At 38.5% G+C, this 20,543-nt stretch overlaps 1 protein-coding gene across 1 annotated transcript in view; it reads right to left on the bottom strand.

Annotated features, from left to right (window-relative positions):
* STAU2 (staufen double-stranded RNA binding protein 2) overlaps positions 1 to 20,543 on the bottom strand; it is a 233,760-nt gene that overhangs the window by 114,020 nt on the left and 99,197 nt on the right. The window contains 1 exon segment of the mRNA XM_043507711.1: positions 14,268 to 14,575. Coding sequence (XP_043363646.1) covers positions 14,268 to 14,575 — 308 coding nt within the window.

The raw sequence follows: 20,543 nt of genomic DNA, 5'->3' as shown, positions 1-20,543 counted from the left end.
TTCTTTAAAATCTGCCCCTTAAATTCGAAGAGCCAAATTCTGCTCTCAACTACTGTAAATTTACATCATTGTAACTCTGATGATTTTAGACAGGTTACTCCAGATTTCTGTTGGTGAACAGAGAGAATGGTAAAGAATTTTGATTCATATGACAGTCTTACAACTTTTCCTTCCATTTAACTTTTTGTTGAATCATTTATTTTTGCCACATTTCTCCTTACTATTTGATGTGTATTAACTGTGTACTCCTAGTAATTGGATTTGCTATTTTAAACAGTAACAGACCATTTTAAAAAAAGTGCTCATATTTTGGTCCACTTCTGTTCCAATGACAAATAGTATTGGGAAGCTACACAATAATAAATTAAACTCTGGTTTACATATATACACTGATGAATTCAAATCATCTGTGACCCAAATTCAGACTCAGGAGTTTCTAGCATGTATTAGTCTAGCAAATAAGGTGTGAATCTTTTAATTCTCCTTAACACCTCCCCCCCCCAAATCTTTTGCCCCAATGTTAGAATTAGCCACATCTGATAGGGAATGGCACATGAAATATCAAGTTAAAACATTGCTTACTGGTCTTAGTATCTACCTTACAATTTGACAGAGAGCAGAGTGGAGGGGGCATACAGTGTAAACAAAATAAGGAGGGTAAAAAGACCCAAAATATGAAAAACAATTTCAAAATGATGGAGTATAAATACAAAAAGCAAGACCCAGATGAAAATATTTTTCTCAGTCCCAGATGAAAAAATAAGATATAAAAATAAAATAAAAAAAGGCACAAAAAAGCATTGAATCAAACTGTTTCCTGCAACGCTGGAGTTCCTTTATGTAGTGGGATTACTAAATATAGTATTTTACTAATCTCAGCAGGGAGCTGGCTAACTGCATGCCTGTCAGATGTTTCTAATGGTCAACCCCTGTGGAACAAATCTAAGGAGAGCATGAAAAATACCCACATTTAAAAAAGACCCCTTGCTAGATCATTAAGGAAAGATAAAGGCCTGTACGTTCATATGTGATATATAACACAATCATTGTGTCAAGAAAACATGTTTGATTAGTATGCTTCAGGTTCATTAATCGCTGTGTCCACTTCACAGCAGTGGGCAAAGTTTCCATTTTAGCTACTGCATGGAAGAGTGAAGATACTCGGTAGCTAAAAGACTGACAGTTCAGCACTAAATCTTGGGATATTCATAACATGCTCCCTTCTTGTAGAGCCCGTATACCAGCTTTAATATAGGCTTAAATCTTTATTAAAACACGCAGTACTAGGTTTCTGACTAAGAAATAAACACTTGCTGCACCATAAATAGATAGCTTAACAAACAGAGTAAGGAAGCTGTCATAGGTTACCAGAATAGGTTTTTATAGTGCAGTGGACACTTAAGTTGCTGTATATAAAAACTTTTGTATATAGTGAACTGCAGCAGTAAAGATGGAAAAACTTATTAGATCAGTACATAATTCCTGCAAAGCGGACACATCAGATATTTATTAAACTAATTCTACACTTGATCTTAGTCAAAAAGGCTTGTGCCTCATTTATTTATATACCCTCCAAATATAAGTCTCTTGTTCTCAGTGATGACTGTGATTTTAAAAGCTCATGCATACATCCACTGTGCTCAGTCAAGTGAGAAAGGCCTAGCCATTGACCTTCCCTGTCTCGTCGTTGTAGTCACTGTGATTCTCAGTTCCATCCGAGAGGAAAGTAGGGCTACAACCAACCTTGTTGCATGGATCACAATGTAGCAAGATGTGTACAGTAACTTAATTTATCTTCCCTCTATTATTAGACAATATTTGCTGGGAATTAAGGTGTCAGAATGGCATGCCTAAATTCACATGTAAAACAAGCAATGACGTTTTCAATAGATGCCATTTGTGACTGCAAAGACAACTCTGTGCCTGAACAAGAGAGCCAGCATTCATTTCCTACAAATCTAGTTACTGAGGGATATATTTATCTGTGACCATTAAGAAAATACTTTTATTGTACAAAGTTAAAATTTTTAAATACATCACCCACAAAACACAACCAACCAACCAACCTGAAAAAAACCAAACACATGAATTATTCAGACATGAAACAATGTAAAACACTATAGAGCAATGTAAGTCATACCTGACACAGTTCTGATACAAATGTCTTAGCTGCCTCTGATTCACTAACATAATTATTCAGAAAACAACTAATATATTCCTGGAGAAAAAAATCTAAATTCAATTTATATTTCAAAGAGTCAAAGTAAATAAGAAAATGCTGCCAAATTTGTATAAAAAAAAAATCCCTGTGATCGTCTGTTTTCTTCATATGTACTGCGGAAAATTAAGGCCGGTTTGGAGAAAGAAACTTATTCATATTTTAAATAACATTTTGGCTTCAGCATTAACGGATACATGTTTTCACCTGCTCCTAATTTTCTTCTTGGTTATGAAGACTGTTTAAGTGAAGATGGAAACAGAACACTTATAAGATGTCTATGTAGTGCACAGGAAAGCATAAATTGGAGGTTACTATCTTGATGAGCAAGGAGAGTTGATCAGTGTGAAACTGCAAGCAGAAAAACAGCTCCCAGAATTTGCTGAAAATCTGGTGATGAGCTATCCATTCTATTGTGGAGTAATTTAGGATGCAACATTATACATACAAAAAACCCTACCTCATTATTTTCATTCACGGAAGGTACATACATTTCATTTCTAAAAATAATGCTGTTTCTTTGTGCTCCCAATTTTTAAAATGACCAGACTTCTAATTGTGAGCTAAAAATCACTGTCTGGAAGTCTATCCTCCTGTCTGCAATGAGGAACGTGGATTTTAATGGCAGGTTTTAGTCTCATTTCTTCCTCCCCTACATTTCTTTCTACTTTTCTTGTTAAATGGTTTTGGTTTGAGAGTCTAAGTTATGATATTATGGTTAAAACTAACCATAAAGACTCAGCATCACACTTTTATATTTCTGCTAGTTGAGACTTCAAGAATTTCAAAGTTTTGGCTTCACTCCAATGCAAGGTTTGTATCTAACTTACCAAGTCACATTAGGATTTGCTCTAAAAGAACTTGGCAGGGAGCAGAACCTGGCTTGTTTAGAACTGACTACAATATTTGGAGAGATCATGACAGCTTTACAACGTTTTTTTTTCCACACAAGTGTGTTGGTTATGAGACTGTAATTTACATTTCTTCATGCACAAAGTTACATGCAGGCATTTGGAGGAGGATTTCAGTTACCCTTTTCAAGATGCTAATGAACGCAAAAATATTTTATTCAATGCACCAACCCTGAATTCATTTGCACAGTTCCTCTCCACCTGTCCTCCCTCACTGAACTTGAAACAAGAAGATTCCATTTGGCGTTTTCTGAAGACAGAAATACTAAGGCATTAAATGCTTTTAAATACTGGACTTTCTTCCTTCTAAGGGTGAGAGGTAGTGATGGGCAGGGTAGTAGAAAGGTACTGCAGACATTTGGATGCAGGGAACAAAGACTTTGGCTTGACACCTAGTGAAATTGCAGGGTTCATATTAGCAAACCTACACATGGTTAGAAATTAAAAATCAGTGACAAAAACTATCAGGAAGAGATGAAGGTTGATAGGTGCTAGGAAGCTTGGGATAATGAAGACTCTTTCAAGTGATTCTATCAGATTTATGTTCTCTGTGAAGAAATTGGACTTTTATGAGATAATGGAAGCATGTGGTTAAGACTTTAGAGGTAGTTTTTGGATTAAGGGCTGTTGTTATTGTTATTAACGTTGTTATTATTGTGTTAGCCCTGTGGAGCATGGTGTTGTTTAAACATACAGGAAGACAAATCCCGTGCTCCAAACAGCCAGATTCTAACACCCTTATTCATGATGTGCATATTTTACTCATTCTATAAATAGTTCCACTGGAACCAATGGGACTATTAGAGTAATGTGCTAATAAATATCACCATGGCAAGAGTATCACAAGCTGATCCAAAGAGCTTAGAATCTAAGGCTCTGATACCACAAAGTGAATATTTGTACCTGCCCACAAACAGTAAGTTCCAGAATCAGGGCCAAATTCAAGACAAGATGTATCAAGAAAATGTAGCACAAAGGAGGGAGGCATGGAAGGAGTATATGTGGCAGGAAAACCATAAGAATACAAGTCTCTAATGACCTTTTCCAAGCCAAAGCTCAGAACCAGTACTCCAGCCTCATCCTCCTTGACATATCACCTGCCTTAGTCACAGTCAACCATACTCTTCCTGAAATCTTGTTCTCTCCTGGTTCTCCTCATTGCTCCTTCAACATGTCCTTCAGAGTATCCTCCTCATCCAACTTTCTGTGGGGGTTCCACTACCACTATCCTTAGCCCATTTCTCCTCTCCTGTTACAACTTATCTCTGAGCAATCTCATTCAAAAACACAAATTCAATTACCCTCTCACAGATGTACCTCTTTACTCCAGTCCTGTCTCATTCTGTTCAAACTAAAATCTCCTCCTGTCTCCCTCACATATCCTAGTAGATGTCTAGCCATCAGCTCAAGCTTAACAAGCTAAAAGAGAGCACCTAACCTTCCTCCCCAAGCTCCCACCACTGCTTTAACCATGTCACCCCTTTTGAACACCTCCCTTTGAGACCACCTTCTCTACTGCTTCAAACATAAGCTGCTTCTCTTCACTTTCAAGATCCTTCACAGCCTATCCCCACTCTACTAATCATGTCTCATTCACTATCAAGATGTTGACTCTCACCTCTGTCCAGGCCATAATACCAGCCTCCATCACCCACTTGTTAAATTTTCTAACAAGATCCCTCATTAGCCACCTTCAAAACCCTCCTTAAACACTCTTGTGTAATGCCTACAAAACACTTGACAGCGACCACGTCTGGTGTGCTGAGACCACAATCTACCTTGCTGACCAACACTGTCTTATTGTTTCCTTGTACTCCCCAGTCAGTCTGTCTGCATCCATCTGTTGTCTCTTGTCTTATACTTAGATTGTATGCTCTTTGTGGTTCCTGGTCCTTGACTGGAGCTCATAGGCACTATGGTATTACAAAAAATAAAAAATCACAACAACATATGATTACATAGACTTACTATGGACATACCTCACTGGTATCAAAGAAGTTTCTTTTATATATGTAAAAGAAAATAAACATCAGCAACCTCCACTGGCCTTCTGCCACTGTTCATCATTAATATTAATGTCTGACATGTCTCAGGAACACTTTTAGTATGAATTTGAATCACTGGCTCACAGCATCTCCGTGATAAAGTGTTGCTCTCAATGAGGCCCTAATCCCACAACTGACAGCAGTTAGGTGGACTGCTGTGTTTGTACAGGTCTCCATTGATTTCAGTGGGGTTCCTTGCAGGCACAGCAGTTTACCCACATGATGCTGTAGGATTGGAGCCTTACGTATTTTTTGCCCCTGGTATGGATGAAATACAATTTGCTTTAACAGCCTTCTTTCAAAACTGTTATCTAGATTGGGTCACTTTAGATAGCTTGAAAAGGTTTTTAAAAATCATTTTATCCTAATTATGGCCTGACCACTCTGGAGGCAAGACCTTTTTCAAAATAGATTTTTGAAAGCTGTTTGCTAATGCAATCTTCCAATGCATTTTACATTAATGATGCCAGGAAGCCTGGGGTTATAATTTCCACAACCTCCTTTCCTTTATGTATTGTTTATGCTTTTCCACTCAAACTGGCTGAGAGACTTTTGTATTGTTCCAGTACTGGAACATTTGCTAGGGGTCCAGTTTCCAGGCCAATAATAGCTACAAATGTTTCTGCCATTGAAGGACTGGAGTCGAGAATCGTATCATTTGGTTTTATGTTCTAGATTTGATCATTTGGTTCCATTCCCCATGATCAGCAAGCCCGACTTCCCCAAGAAATAATTCTTTAGGACTTCTTCCCTTCCATGGAAATTTGAAACATATGTGCTATAATTATTAACAACTAAGCTACAATGAAAGTTACATCCAGATTTTCGTTATAACCTCCTGTTTCCATCCGTTTCTTAATTTTTCTCCAACACATTTTTTCAGGCTGAAACTTTTCAAGTTTGTTTATCTGAAAGGTTTTTTTTAAGGATTCTGAGGAAATCTAACCAACCCTTTTGATTGTTCTCTGGGGAGAATAAACAATATTTTTTTAGTTTCCACCCTCCCCAAAAATGACCAGTGGATCGCTGCAACTGAAAAATGGCTAAAATTCAAATTTCTTCAAACTTGATATTTGGCTAGACCTCGCTGACGAAATGTGTCTCACCCATCATTTCATTCTGCTTCTTGAGAGTGCTTTGGACTGGCTGCTGGAGGAAGCGGTAAGTAGCATTGGAGAAGCATATTATGGTGGGGTAAGGAGGACAGAAAACAGCTGTGGCAAGAGTGGAAAGTGTCTTCCTCCCTTCTAGCAGGTTGGAGGGAGAATGAGATGTTTCCTCTTACACAGCAGTGAGGAGGAAGAAAGGTTTTTTTCCCCAACAGATGGGTGCAAGTAGGAAAGAGTAAAGCCTTCCTGCTCCCAGCAGCCAGGAAAGAGGAATGGAAATGTAGGTAAGAGAGTGACAAAGCTCCCATGCCCTCTCTTCCAGAAGCTGCAGGTAGAAGGGATGGGAACTCTCAATTTGTAAACCAACGTGATATGTAAAGGTGTGGCATGTATTCTGTAAGCTACCCGAAACAAACACTCTGACAGGAAATGCCCTGATATCCCACCTGGAAGCCAGGGGGCCTTCTTCTGAGTGTGCTGCTCCTGGGCCCTGTTTGACGGGCTCCCCCATCTTCTACCCCAGTTGACATTACTGCTCTGTCCATTCTTCCTATGCAGCAAGAACATCCTGTTCGGAATGAGAAGACACACTGAATTTCTTCAGCATGCTACCGTATCAGTTCAGCAACATAAGAACCATTCTGTTAATTTCTGCTCTTACTGTTTGAATTTGGGGTAATTGGAAGATGCCCAGTAATTTTCTTGGTTGTTTTTATCCCTAATCTAACGAACACATCCAGTATGCAACTGTATGTCTGAAAGCTAACCCAGAGAACTTTGTTCTTCAGTGTTCAAATGCCTGGTAAATATCTCACTGGTGCCTAATTCCTATTTATCACTGCTACATTTTTGTGATACAGTGAGTTTAAGGATAACTTCAAAATGCAGTAGTAGTGGCCAGATCCTTAACTGATGTAAATTGTTGTAACTCCATTGATTTCAACAAAGCTATGATGATTTACATCAGCTGAAGATATGGTCCTAGGTTTTCAGCTAGAAGCTGAAGTGAATGAGAGGGTATCAGAGAGCAAATATCTTGATGAGATTAGAATAATAGAATCATAGACTTTAAGGTCAGAAGGGGCCATTATGATCGTCTAGTCTAACCTCCTGCACAACGCAGGCCACAGAATCTCACCCACCCACTCCTGTAACAAACCCCTGACCTATGTCTGAGCTACTAAAGTCCTCAAATCGTGGTTTAAAGACTTCAAGGTGCAGAGACTCCTCCAGCAAGTGACCCATGCCTCTCGCTGCAGAGGAAGGCAAAAAGCCCCATGACTTCTGCCAATCTGCCCTGGAGGAAAATTCTTTCCCAATCCAAATATGGCGATCAGCTAAACCCTGAGCATGTGGGCAAGACTCACCAGACAGACACCCAGGAAAGAATTCTCTGCAGTAACTCAGCTCCCACCCTATCTAGCATCCCATCACAGGCCATTGGACATATTTACCGCTAATAGTCAAAGATCTATTAATTGCCAAAATTAGGCTATCCCATCATTCCATCTCCTCCATAAACTTATCAAGCTTAGTTTTGAAGCCAGATATGTCTTTTGCCTCCACTGCTCCCCTTGGAAGGCTATTCCAGAATTTCACTCCTCTGATGGTTAGAAACCTTCATCTAATTTCAAGTCTAAACTTCCTGATGGCCAGTTTATATCCATTTGTTCTTGTGTCCACATTGGTACTGAGCTTAAATAATTCCTCTCCCTCCCTGGTGTTTATCCCTCTGATATATTTATAGAGATCAATCATATCTCCCCTCAGCCTTCTTTTGGTTAGGCTAAACAAGCCAAGCTCTTTGAGTCTCCTTTCATAAGACAGGTTTTCCATTCCTCGGATCATCTTAGTAGCGGTTCTCCAATCCACTTCCCTAACTAATTTCCTGAATTTTTTAAAGTTATCCCTTTTGAAATCAAAAACCCTAGTCACAGATCAATTTTTGTTTATCCTTCCATTTAGTTTGAACTGAATTAGCTCATGATCACTTGAACCAAGGTTGTCCCCTACAACCATTTCTTCCATGAGGTCCTCACTACTCACCAAAACCAAATCTAAAATGGCATCTCCTCTTGTTGGTTCGGCAACTACTTGGTGAAGGAATCCATCAGCTATCGCATCCAGGAAAATCTGAGCCCTATTATTATTACTAGCACTTGTCCTCCAGTCTATATCTGGGAAATTAAAGTCTCCCATAATCATACAATTCCCATTAGAATTTACTTCATTAAAAACATTAAAGAGCTCTTTATCCATATCCAAATCGGATCCTGGTGGTCTATATCACATCCCAAGCACTATCCAAGGACAAGCTCTTGTAGCTTTCTTCCCCAGTGTGATTTTTGCCCAGATAGACTCTGTCTTATCCATTCCATCACTTATTTCTTTAAAGTCTACCTCATCATTGATATACAATGCTACTCCACCACCTTTGCCTTTCCTAAACAGCACATACTCTTCAATACCTGTACTCCAGTCATGACTACTATTCCACCATGTTTCTGTTATCCCTATAATATCTGGTTTTACTTCCTGCCAATAGCTCTAGTTTCTCCATTTTGTTACCTAGGCTCCTCACATTACTGTATAAACATCTTAATTTTTTGCTGTTTGGCTTCGCTCACATTCTATACCCGATTAGGCACAGACATTCTACTGCCAGTATCACCTATTAGACTGGTATCTACACTACTCTTCCTCCTTATGTCCACTCTCCTACCCATGGCTGTATCCTTTCTTACTTCATTTTCTTCCCTCTCAATGTTAAAATCTGGCATGGAAATTACCTGGACATCTCCCAACCATCTCTCCCAAATTCCTAGTTTAAAGCTCTTTTAATCAGTTGTGCCAGCCTCCATCCTAGAAGTCTATTTCCCTCCCTACTCAGGTGAAGTCCATTCTGAGAGAACAGTCCTCTGTTCATGAATGCTTCCCAATGGCCATACATCCCAAAGCAAAGGTTGTAGGATACCCTGCAAAGACTGGTGAAGTCTCAAAGAAACAACTGCTCTTGGATGGAGAAGAAATTTGCACCCTGTTAGTGCATCCTTCCTGAACAATTCATAGCTTACCACTGACTTTAACCTCAGAGGAGAGAATATGTTCCATCTACCAAACAGGGAATAGGTGCAGCTTAGAGCGCTAGTGAGGTAAAAGCAGCACCAGAGTTAAGTTAGGAGGAAGGAAACAGCTACTGCTAAGATTTCCAGGGAGCTCTGCCAAACTAAAAAGGCAAATTACACTTGGTCACGCACATAAGAAATACTGAATAGAAAGTTGCACCTATCCAGCTAAGTGCTTTTAAATTTAACAGAGAAAGACACATTTCTTGACTCTGAACTGCATTTGGAAAGAATTTTTGAATAAAAATGGATATTTCTGATTGTTCAGCTGGTGATCAGATCTTGCTGAAAATGCTGTCACTGGTCAGACAAGCAGTAAGCACACCAAGTGCCAGACACACAAAGAAATCAGTTGATTACAGTTTTAACATTCAAGTTATTTTCTTAGGGCTCAGAGCTGAAGCCTGACTCAGTCTATATGCAATGAGAACTCCCAGTGAAGCCAAATCTTACTGGTATTCAAATCACTGGAAGATCTGCCTATATAAGAACTTCAGGCCTGAACCCCTTCATTATTAAATAGTATAACAGTACTAGAACTAGCTACCCATCTCTGACACTATTACTAAGTAGTGAATTCAATGTTAAACAATTTTTAAAAGCAACTAAATATCTTAGAAGCTTAAGTCCCATTTTTAAAAGTGAATAGAACCAGATTTTCAAAAATTTTCAAAGTGGTAGTTTGAAAAGCACCAAAGCAGGCTAGGTGTCTAACTCCCAGGGAAATCAATAGTAGCTGGGAACTTAACCTACTTAGGTGCTTATGAAATCCAACTAGGAGCCTATCTGCATCTTTAGGTGCCTAAATTCCTTTGAAACTCAATGAGACTTAGGCTTCTAAGTGCCTAAGTCACTTTTGAAAATGGCACTTAGGTGCTTTTGAACATTTTATCCATGGTCCCCATTCCAAGGATCTTACAAATAATGACCGATCTGAACAAAACCCCGCATCTGAACTTCTAATCCAAACCATGTATTTCAATCAGATCCAATTCCTAGATCCAGACAAGACTGGACTGCTAGCCATATCCAAATCGCCACAAAGTTTGGACTATTAGGATATACTTCATGATTTCAGTCAGTTCTGCTTGGGCCTATCTCTGCTTACAACCCAAGGCCATGAACCTTACACTAGTGCTGAACTTTGTGCACCAAGAGTAGTCCTATTGACTTCAGTGAGTCCAATGGGATTTCTCATGGGCGTAAAGTTAGTCATAAGTGTAAGTCTTTGACGGACTTGCACCTAAATCAGACACAGACAAATACTTGAGACACACAAAATGCTACATTTTGGTGAGGTGAGGATCACTTGAAAAATGCCCAGCAATGCAATTTTTAAGTAAATCAGTGTATAAAATAGAATAGTTAATAAACAGAAGTGGAAAAATAGTTATACTGTGAAAACACTGCAATCAGTGACAAATTCAAACAGAAGCTCCTATTAGAGAGCCATGATAATGTAACAATGAACGTATCTAAGGCCCTGATCCTAAGATCACTGCATGCACGTGCACTACTGAAGCCAACGGGGCACCACACAGGTGCATCATTGTGTCCACACTCAGCGATTGCAGGATAGGGCCAAAAATTATGGTACCCTGAGCCCTACCATCCTTACTTCAGGAAACCTCCCACTGGATTAATTGATGGACTCCAACAAACTCCAATGAGCGTTTTGCCTTAGTAAGAACTACAGGGTTAGACCATTAATGTGTAAACTGTTTCTCTAGAGATTTCAATTTAAACAAACGCTTTGAAATAATTTACTACACTTAAAACATATCTGCTGACAGTTTAACTTCTCTATTCCAGTTTCAAAGCAGTGAATAAAGACAGTCATTTAAAAATAACTATTTTAACCAAAGCTTAATTTTCCTTTAAATAATCTCTCAGCAATTGTGTGCAAAATAATTAACTTGTAGATCATTTGCATACAAAATAAGTACTAAGAATGCTTTATTCAGACTTTGTAAAGGCTTATTTGTGAAATATTTGGTTTCACTAAGAATGGTAATGTGAACTCTGCCATTCCTGGAAAGTATCCATGGATAGCATCTGTATTATGGTGAGAGAGAGCTGCTATTTACCATTTACAAATTTCTTTGGAATAATAAGTCAAGAAATTGTAATAAACTTTTTAAGCACTTTTCCACATATTGGTCCCGATAGCTTTTAACTATTAATAGTTTGTAACACAACATGACTGATGTCATATACAATTGCTTCAGAAGAATTTAAATTAAATAACCACATAACAAAAGGTGCCTTCTTCAGCTAAAGAAGTTGAAAGAAATATCATAAAAAAATTCAACAGGCAAATATTTTTGTTTACATTTACAATAAAAAACCTTCAGACAAGTATTTATTGTTTTTTAAAAAATACATTATAACAGAACAAAATGTATATGTTGATCATGAAAGACAAAACTACTGTTATTATCTGGACTAGAATGCACATACATGCTAACAGTTCAAAAATCATTTCAGGGCATTCAGGAAACATGAAACAAGCTACCTGTTTGTGAATGTACTATTTTTCTACTTGGTAAATATGCCTGAGAAAGTTAACCTGTAAAGAAATAGGCTTTTAAACTCTTAAACACAAAGAGCTTTCTACAGTGAAATGGTGAAGAGACCTGTGATATGCACCTGACAGGCCACTAAGCCATTTCCCACAGAGATTCTGTTCACTGCTCCACCTCAGTTCAGTGATCCAGCAGTGGCACAGAGTTTCACATCAATACCAAATTAATTCAACCAAGGCATTAAAAAAGCATGCTGATATGATGTAAAATCACCAGTTTACATACAGAGGGTATGTGGAAATCAAATAGATTCTCTACCAAAGTTAGTGTATTGTTGTGCGGTATTATGGACAAGTAAAATGTAATGACAAAGCAGGGATTATATGTCTGACTCAAGTTAAGACCCTTTAAAAACTACAATTTCAACACAATCATCTAGAAACAAAGAATGAAAAGTCAGGACAAACACAAATAATCATTTTACAGTAGCCACATACTATAGCTAAGTAGGAATCAATATGTAGCTTGGGAAAATAGTACCATAAATTGTGCTTGGGTATATGAAAATAAAAAATTACTAGCAGGCACAAGCAGTCTGACAAGATGTGAAAGGAAGCAGTGAAAATGTCGGGGATTGAATTTCCTTTCATCAGGATTTGTCTGCTCCTACTGTATGCAGATGACAAATGGAACAGAGAAATTCAAGATATTTAACTCTTATTAGTAATGTAATGCTACTGTAATGGGTTTTAGATTTTTGCCTTTTCTTGTATTAAAAGAAATAAAAACTAATCAATCAAAAGCTATATACTGAGGTTTGTTCAGAATCTGAGTGCATGTTTTCTTCATTAAGAACTATGGGCCAGTTCCAGTTGGTACAAATCGATGTAGCTCTGTTGAAATCAATGGATCTATGTCAATTTATGGAACACAGTGTCTGACACTATGCCTTCAATTTTAGCGGTCCTGTTGAAATCATTACAAGCAACTGCATACTTTGTAAATTACATGGGCTTGAAAAAAAACCAATCATGGGCATAAAAAATTCTAATAGAAACCTTTAATTTTCATAATTTCATAATTTAAGCAGATAATACATGATCATACTACATGAGCTAGATCATATGAAACAACGTTATCAAACAAAACAAATTTATAAGTCTGAGGAGAAAAAAACCACGACGATAAAATGATGGAATTTTAACAGCCAATCCTACCCTGCAATGTTGAAACACGTTAAAATATACTATTGCACATATGTATACATTTTTCTGAGTGTGATCAGGAAGCAGCTTCCTTCCCCCATTTTGTAGCACTGCACAAATGTCTAGGTGCATTATGGAGGCTTTTTACTGGCCTATGAAGTATAAGGTATTATCCACTGCTGGAGACAGGTCATCAGTCTTGATAGACTAGTTAACTGACCCAGTATGGTAAATCCTATGTTATTCTTTCACCAGTACTGAGCAAGGCATCAAGAGCACTCTACGCTGCTCTACACCAGACATGCGGTTAAGTTACACCTTTCAATCAGTACTTCATTCTTCAGTCTACTTGTAGCATGTGCAGAGAGGAAAGCAGAACACCAATTATAAGGAGTACCATAAGGGCCCCCTGATCCAGCAACGTCTTTAACAAGTGCTTAACTTTATGTTTGTGAGTAGTCCCACTGATATCAATGGCATTATTCACATACTTAACATTAAGCACGAGCTTAAGTGCTTTGCTAGACCAGGTCCTAAGAGAGGATCCAGTATCAGAACAGAAGGAGCGCACTGAGAGTAGGAGACCCAGAAAGCAGTGCAAGGGAAGTGGAAAGCATCTTTTAAGTTTATAATTGTTTAAGGAGGACAAATGGGGAGAAAGATGAGCTAAGGTTATATCTATACTGCAATCACGGGGTGTGACTGCAGCTCAAGCAGACATTCCTTAGCTAGCTAGCTAGCTAGCCTGGCTCCTGGAAAAGTGAAGCCCTGGCAGCGCTGTACAAGCCCACCCGGAACCCTGGGTAATTACTCACATGGCTGCCCTGCACTGAAACACATGCTGCCACAGCGTCACTGCTCCAGTATGTGAGCTAGCTAGATTAAAGCTAGCTTGGGTAGGTCTCCTTGAGCTGCAATAACACCCCATACTTGTACTACAGACATACACAATATACATTCTCCTCCTCTGTGTAACGGGGAATCTCCTGGATCCAGAAACTTTCTTAGAGCCCCTGCTAATTTTACAAGGTAAGTGGCATGCGTGGTCATACCCTAGAGGGCAAGAGGGAAATCCTAGATGGCAATGCTATGATTCTGGCTGAAGAACTTCATTTTCCTCCTCCCATACCTGAAAGCCTTGAATCCTTGCCAAATACTCCAGCTGTTTTGAAGGCTGCACTGCAGAACAGGGGGAAGCAGGAGATATTCCTTTTAGACCTATGGCTTCAGCAGTCGGAGATGTTCCATTCATGAGGAGTTCCCTGGCAATTGTAGCTGTACTATTAGTAGTAGCAGATATGCTGAAGAAAGAGCTAGAAGTCTGGCTCATTTCTTTGGATGACAAATAGCTTCCAGTAGTGCCAGGGGCTGCTTTGTTGCGGCTTGCTTCCATCTCTTGGTAAACATCAGGTGAGAGATGGAGAATTCCCTTTGGTGCTGAAAATGAAAGCAAAGACCATTCACATTACACTTGCAGTGAGTTAAAGATGGACAACTATACCATTGTCAGTTTAGATGCTTCCCACCTGAAAACAAACTGTATACTTATAGGTCTTTTTCAGTAGTAACTGCGAGTCAGAATGCATAATCTACCTGATTATAACCAAAACTGGTTTTAAACGGACATTAAGGGGAAGGATTTTTTTTTTTAAATCCTAAATGTGGCCTCTAAAACTGTGCTTGAAATTTGGCATTCACAGACCATCTGGCATGCAAAAATGAGGTACTAAGATGTCAGAACTAACAAGACATAGCCACACCCCAAAATATGATAAACTTTATTTTGTTGTAATCCTCTTCCTTCCCACATCCCTACACCATTGTCTGTTATCATTTGCTGTGCTAATGTGCCTTATTTAGGCCGCATATCCTTCAGTGAAGAAAAAGTCTTCTTTTTTTAAGCATTATGGATATCTGTGACACAGTACATATTGTAAATAATATCTTTTTGACTTGTACTTGAGAAGGTGTATTCTTTGCTCAGTGTGAATGTATATCACCCATTTACACCACAGGAATTATGCTATGTATTAGAGACCCAAAGAATTTATGCACATGCAGTTGTGGAAATATCTCTAATGACATATAGTTAAGGATAATTGCTCTTGGTAACTATATTTCAGAATTTTAAATAATCTTTTTAGACAATGAAGTCCCAATCCTGCATACACATGTGCCCCTGAATAACTTTATACACTTGACGAAATCAACTGAGATTCTCATGTGTGCAAGTGTTCAGGATCAGGGCTTATTTAAGCCATCTTACTATACAGTCAAGCTATATTTTGAAAATTTTGAAGATAGTTTAAAAAGTAATAATGAACATGAAAATGTTTTATTAAATTACAACAAGCATATTGGAGCCTTCTATTGGTAGCAGTCAGACTGCCTAAAATATGACATTTGTGACAGCTGGCAGTATGGGAGTCCATTTTACAATGGTAAACCAGTTCGGCAACTAGTTTAGCTATGAGAAGAAAAATGCTATGGTTCAATGTTTATAGATTATTTTTCATTTGCAATGCATATGAAAGTCATTTTAAGATTGCAGAACAGTCTTAAAGAAGAATCGAAACTTATAGTATCTTATAATGGGTTTTCCTAATCTCAGTGGCACAAATGCTACTTTTTAAATAAGATGTCTGCTGCCGGAGTAGATTCGGAAATACCAGCTATAATTAAAATTCTTAAATTCAAATACATGGTGAACATGCTTCCTTGTTGAACTTTCAGACTGCTGTCTGAGCAAATTGGTTATAGGTGTGTCTTGTAATTGCTTTACTCAATTTGGCTTTTAACTCATTATAAACTTCATATGGTTAGACCACAATCCAATATTGCTGGATTACAGGCATGAAAAGGTTTTATGAAGTATTTGGTTATATTGTTAAAATGTGAATAATTTAGTGACTGCAGTGATTAATTTCACAACAGGAGACACAACAAATCTCTGACCTTGCAAACCATATTCACACAAGTATAGAGACTCACATAAGTCCCACTAACAGAACTACTTGCATAAGTAAAATTAGGACTGGACTCCAAATTCTGGATTCTCCCCCACTGAGCCACTACAAGAGCAGGTGCAGAGCCACCACAAGCTACAATTCCTCAAACCTGTCTGCCTGGGCAGGGCAAACACAGACAAGAAAGTTCAAGTGGCCTGCTGACAGGGAACCCTACAGTACTCCATAAAGTTGCTTCAGATCCGAGCAATTCAAGCTCTAACAAGTGCACAGTGACAGTCGGTACATGAATGGAAAGAGCAAGACACATTCCTTACCCAGCTGATTACTATGTCCTGTTTCCTTGCCTAATGCTTAGAGAGCCCTATGGCTCCAGTCCTCTGACTGACTTTGCATGGACAGATCTCTAGGGAAGTCAGTGGGGCTCTGCACAGGCACAAACGGTTCACCTGCATGAATCTCTTGCAGGACCGGAGGCCCAGATCACTATGTTGCATGGCTTCTGAACGGCTGTACTATGGAAGTGTTGGAGAGGGGCAGGAAGAGGCTCCATGCACCATCTTCCTCCCTGGACAGATCCGTGCAGGACAGTATAGAATACAGCCCTATAAGGATAAAACACCATATGCATATGTATAAAGCAGTGTTATGTACAGTATTTTAATAATATACCCTTCCTCTGAAACTCCACCACCTTCAGATAAATCTCATCTCACCTCACATTTTTTAAATTGCTTTGTAAAATGGATACAGGGTTTAAATGATTTAAACAGACATAGCGCATCTCCCAGGTTACTGTCAGGTAAAACTGGGCTACATAAACCAAGAAACAATCATCACAAAATAGAGTGGCAAGTACTCAGCACCTCCTATATCTGACCCACTGTAAATCCAATTTCACTAAATGCATTTGAGAAATAAAGGTGATTAATTCAATAATATAAGTGAAAGAACACACTGGTGCAGAAATACTATTATGAAAAAGAATCTATTTTGGAAAAAAGCACCACAATGCTAACTTTTTTACAAAATATTTTAAACCAAATTAAGTACTGCAGATGTCTATTCCATTGATGTAATATTCCTTAAAACAAACATTTCACATGCTTTCTCAGCCTTTTCAATGTTTTTACATGATCCACCCAATAATCTAACTGCTGTCTGAAACAATAGTTTGGAATTTTTCCAGACTACCAAACTTTCTAAATGTTAAAATAACTAATATATGGCATATGATGAATAAAAAGATATTCAGCATGATACATCAAATGTTCTTATAAACCACCTACATTGTTATAAAGGAGATTGTAAATTAATAATAGTAATAGTACTTTGCCTTTACATAACACCGTCCAGCTGAGGATCTCAAAGTGCTTTATAAGTAACAACTAATTAAGTCATATGAAACACCTAAGAGGTAGACATTATTGCCATCACTGACTATTTTTAAAAAACAAGTGATGTAGTATTTTGGACATTATATTAATACACTTGCTAACTGTTGGGATTTTAACTAGAATTTAAGTTTAATGAGGCTAATTAAAACTCGCTTTAAACAGCTGCTGCTGAAGTATAGAAAACTTAAAAATCGCTTTTGGAACATTTGTGCTAAGAAATATACTTTAAGTTTTATTGCCTATTTTTAAAACAATACTAAGGATCATTCTATAAAATTCCTTCTGCGCCTACTGCTTATTCCTAATCTGAATGTATAACCTTCTGTTTGACGATCACAGTTTAGCTGCTGTGGAAATTATGGTATTACAGGAAGATAATTATGATATCAAGTGAGAAATGAACTACAGAAGGATAAGAACTCTTAGAAACAAATACCAGAAACTGCTTTCATACATATACTTTTGTTAATAAAATTTGGGAGACTAAAAATACAAACAAATGAGATATCTATTGACCTATCTCAGACAGGAGTTGTTCACACAGCATGAGTGGATCTCTAAGTGAGCAAAGTTCTTATAAGCTTATTATTCCTCTGCAAAATCTAGATTTTTATGTGAATATCAGGAAAAAATTATCATATGCTAAATTCAATACAAATCTCATATTACAGAATCACATGTAATTGTAAATCATAAAGGTTATAGCAAAGATGCAGAATAATATATGACAATTATCAAGAGTCTCAGGAACTATATTTCACCATATAAATCAACAATGGTACACCTTCTGCTGCATATGACCTGGAGGTGCATTCATGAAAGACTTATAAATAATTTCCATGCACAAGCATATTATTTACACCCGTGGGCAATCATGTAAGGAAAATATGCAGACTAGCTATGCAGTATAATCACTAACACTTGAAAAACAATTCTAATCCATTCTTTAATGGTAATTGTTAGCAGTCGCTTAAAATTGTAATCTCTAAAAAGACTTCCAACCCTACAATCAAATACAGGTGTATATGATCTTTTGTCTACGTCTGCCAATCAGATACTAGAAAACTGCAAAGTGGTATGGAGGCACACTATATAAATGGCTAGATTAAGACAATGTAGGGACCTGGGTAACTACCCGGGTAGTCCCCGTAGTTTTACCTCTGTGCTGTGGTCCCATCCCTGCCTGGAGTAGCAGTGGCAGAGCCACCAGTGCAAGACGCATCTTCGCTCTTATCCACCATTCCTCTTTGGACAGGCTGGGGACAACCTCCTCCCTGGCCCATCACACTGTCTTCACACTGTGTGGGATTCCCTTCCAGAGGAACTCAGCCCTCACACATCAGAGCAAAGGATTCTATGTGAGAGGGCCCTTGCCAACATCACCCCCAGCAGAGCCATGGTGACAAGAAGCCCCCCACAGACATAAGCTCTGCTGCAGAGGTACTGACGGCCCCATGTCAGCATGTTCCTGAGCAAACAATCCAATAAAACGAATGGGGCACTTAACCGTCTTAAAGCCATCACAGGGCTGTCTTCAGATGCAGGACAATGTCTCTTCATCAGTTACACTGGGTCATGCTTTTAAGCTTTTCTTCACAACCACGAGGTCTAGGAACATATTTTTGAACATGAAAGCTGAGATCCTGATGTTGTAATAAAGAACAGGAGTACCTGTGGCACCATAAAGACTAACGAATTTATTTGAGCATAAGCTTCGTGGTCTACAGCTCACTTCATCGGATGCATAGAATGGAACATATAGTAAGAAGATAGATATATACATACAGAGAACATGAAAAGGTGGTGTAAGAGGCTAATTAATTAAGATAAGCTATTATCAGCAAGAGAAGAAAACTTTTGTAGTGATAATCAAGATGGCCCATTTGGACAGTTGACAAGACGGTGTGAGGATACTTAACATGGGGAAATAGAGTCAATATGTGTAATGACCCAGCCACTCCCAGTCTCTATTCAAACCCAAGTTAATGGTATCTAGTTTGCATATTAATTCAATCTCAGCAGTTTCTCATTGGAGTCTGTTTTTGAAGCTTTTCTGTTGCAAAATTGCCACCCTTAAGTCTTTTACTGAGTGGCCAGAGAGGTTGAAGTGTTCTCCTACTGGTTTTTGAATGTTATGATTCCTGATGTCAGATTTGTGTCCATTTATTCTTTTGCGTAGAAACTGTCCGGTTTGGCCAATGTACATGGCAGAGGGGCAATGCTGGTACATGATGGCATGTGTCACATTGGTAGATGGGCAGGTGAACGAGCCCCTGATCGCGTGGCTAATATGATTAGGTCCTATGATTGTGTCACTTGAATAAATATGTGGACAGAGTTGGCATCGGGCTTTGTTGCAAGGATAGGTTCCTGGGTTAGTGTTTTTGGTGTGTGGTTGCTGGAGAGTATTTGCTTCAGGTTGTAGTGCTGTCTATAAGCAAGGACTGGTCTGTCTCCCAAGATTTGTGAGAGTGAGGGATCATTTTTCAGGATAGGTTGTAGATCTTTGATGATGCACTGAAGCAGTTTTAGTTGGGGGCCGAAGGTGACAGCTAGTGGCGTTCTGTTATTTTCTTTGTTGGGCCTGTCCTGTAGTAGATGACTTCTGTTTACTCTTCAGTAAACAGTAGAAGTGTGTGCCTTACTCCTGTGGGCTGCAATGCCTACAGGGCCATGATTTAGCCCTACATATGATCTGCTTATCTTACAAAATAAACTGATCATTTCAACCTTCGAAATTAGCAATCTTTTTTCAGCCAAAGATAAGTTATGTGAGGTATGATCAGTACTTTAGTATGCCAGATTTAGCATTGAGAGGGAAGAAGATGAAGAAAGAAAGGATACAGCTGTGGGTAGGAGAATATGTATCAGGAACGAGGGCAGTGTGGATACCAGTCTAATAGGTTATACTGGCTGTAGAATGACTGTGCCTAATAGGGTACAAAATGTGAGCGAGGCAAACGGCAAAAATTAAGATGTTTGTACACCAATGCGAGGAGTCTAGGTAACAAAATGGAGGAACTAGAGCTACTGGGGCAGGAA

The sequence above is a fragment of the Dermochelys coriacea genome, chromosome 2, assembly GCF_009764565.3.
Source record: "Dermochelys coriacea isolate rDerCor1 chromosome 2, rDerCor1.pri.v4, whole genome shotgun sequence".
In the NCBI taxonomy this organism is placed as follows: Eukaryota; Metazoa; Chordata; order Testudines; family Dermochelyidae; genus Dermochelys; species Dermochelys coriacea.
Note: the sequence above shows the minus strand (reverse complement) of the source record. Positions and strands in the feature narration are given on the sequence as shown.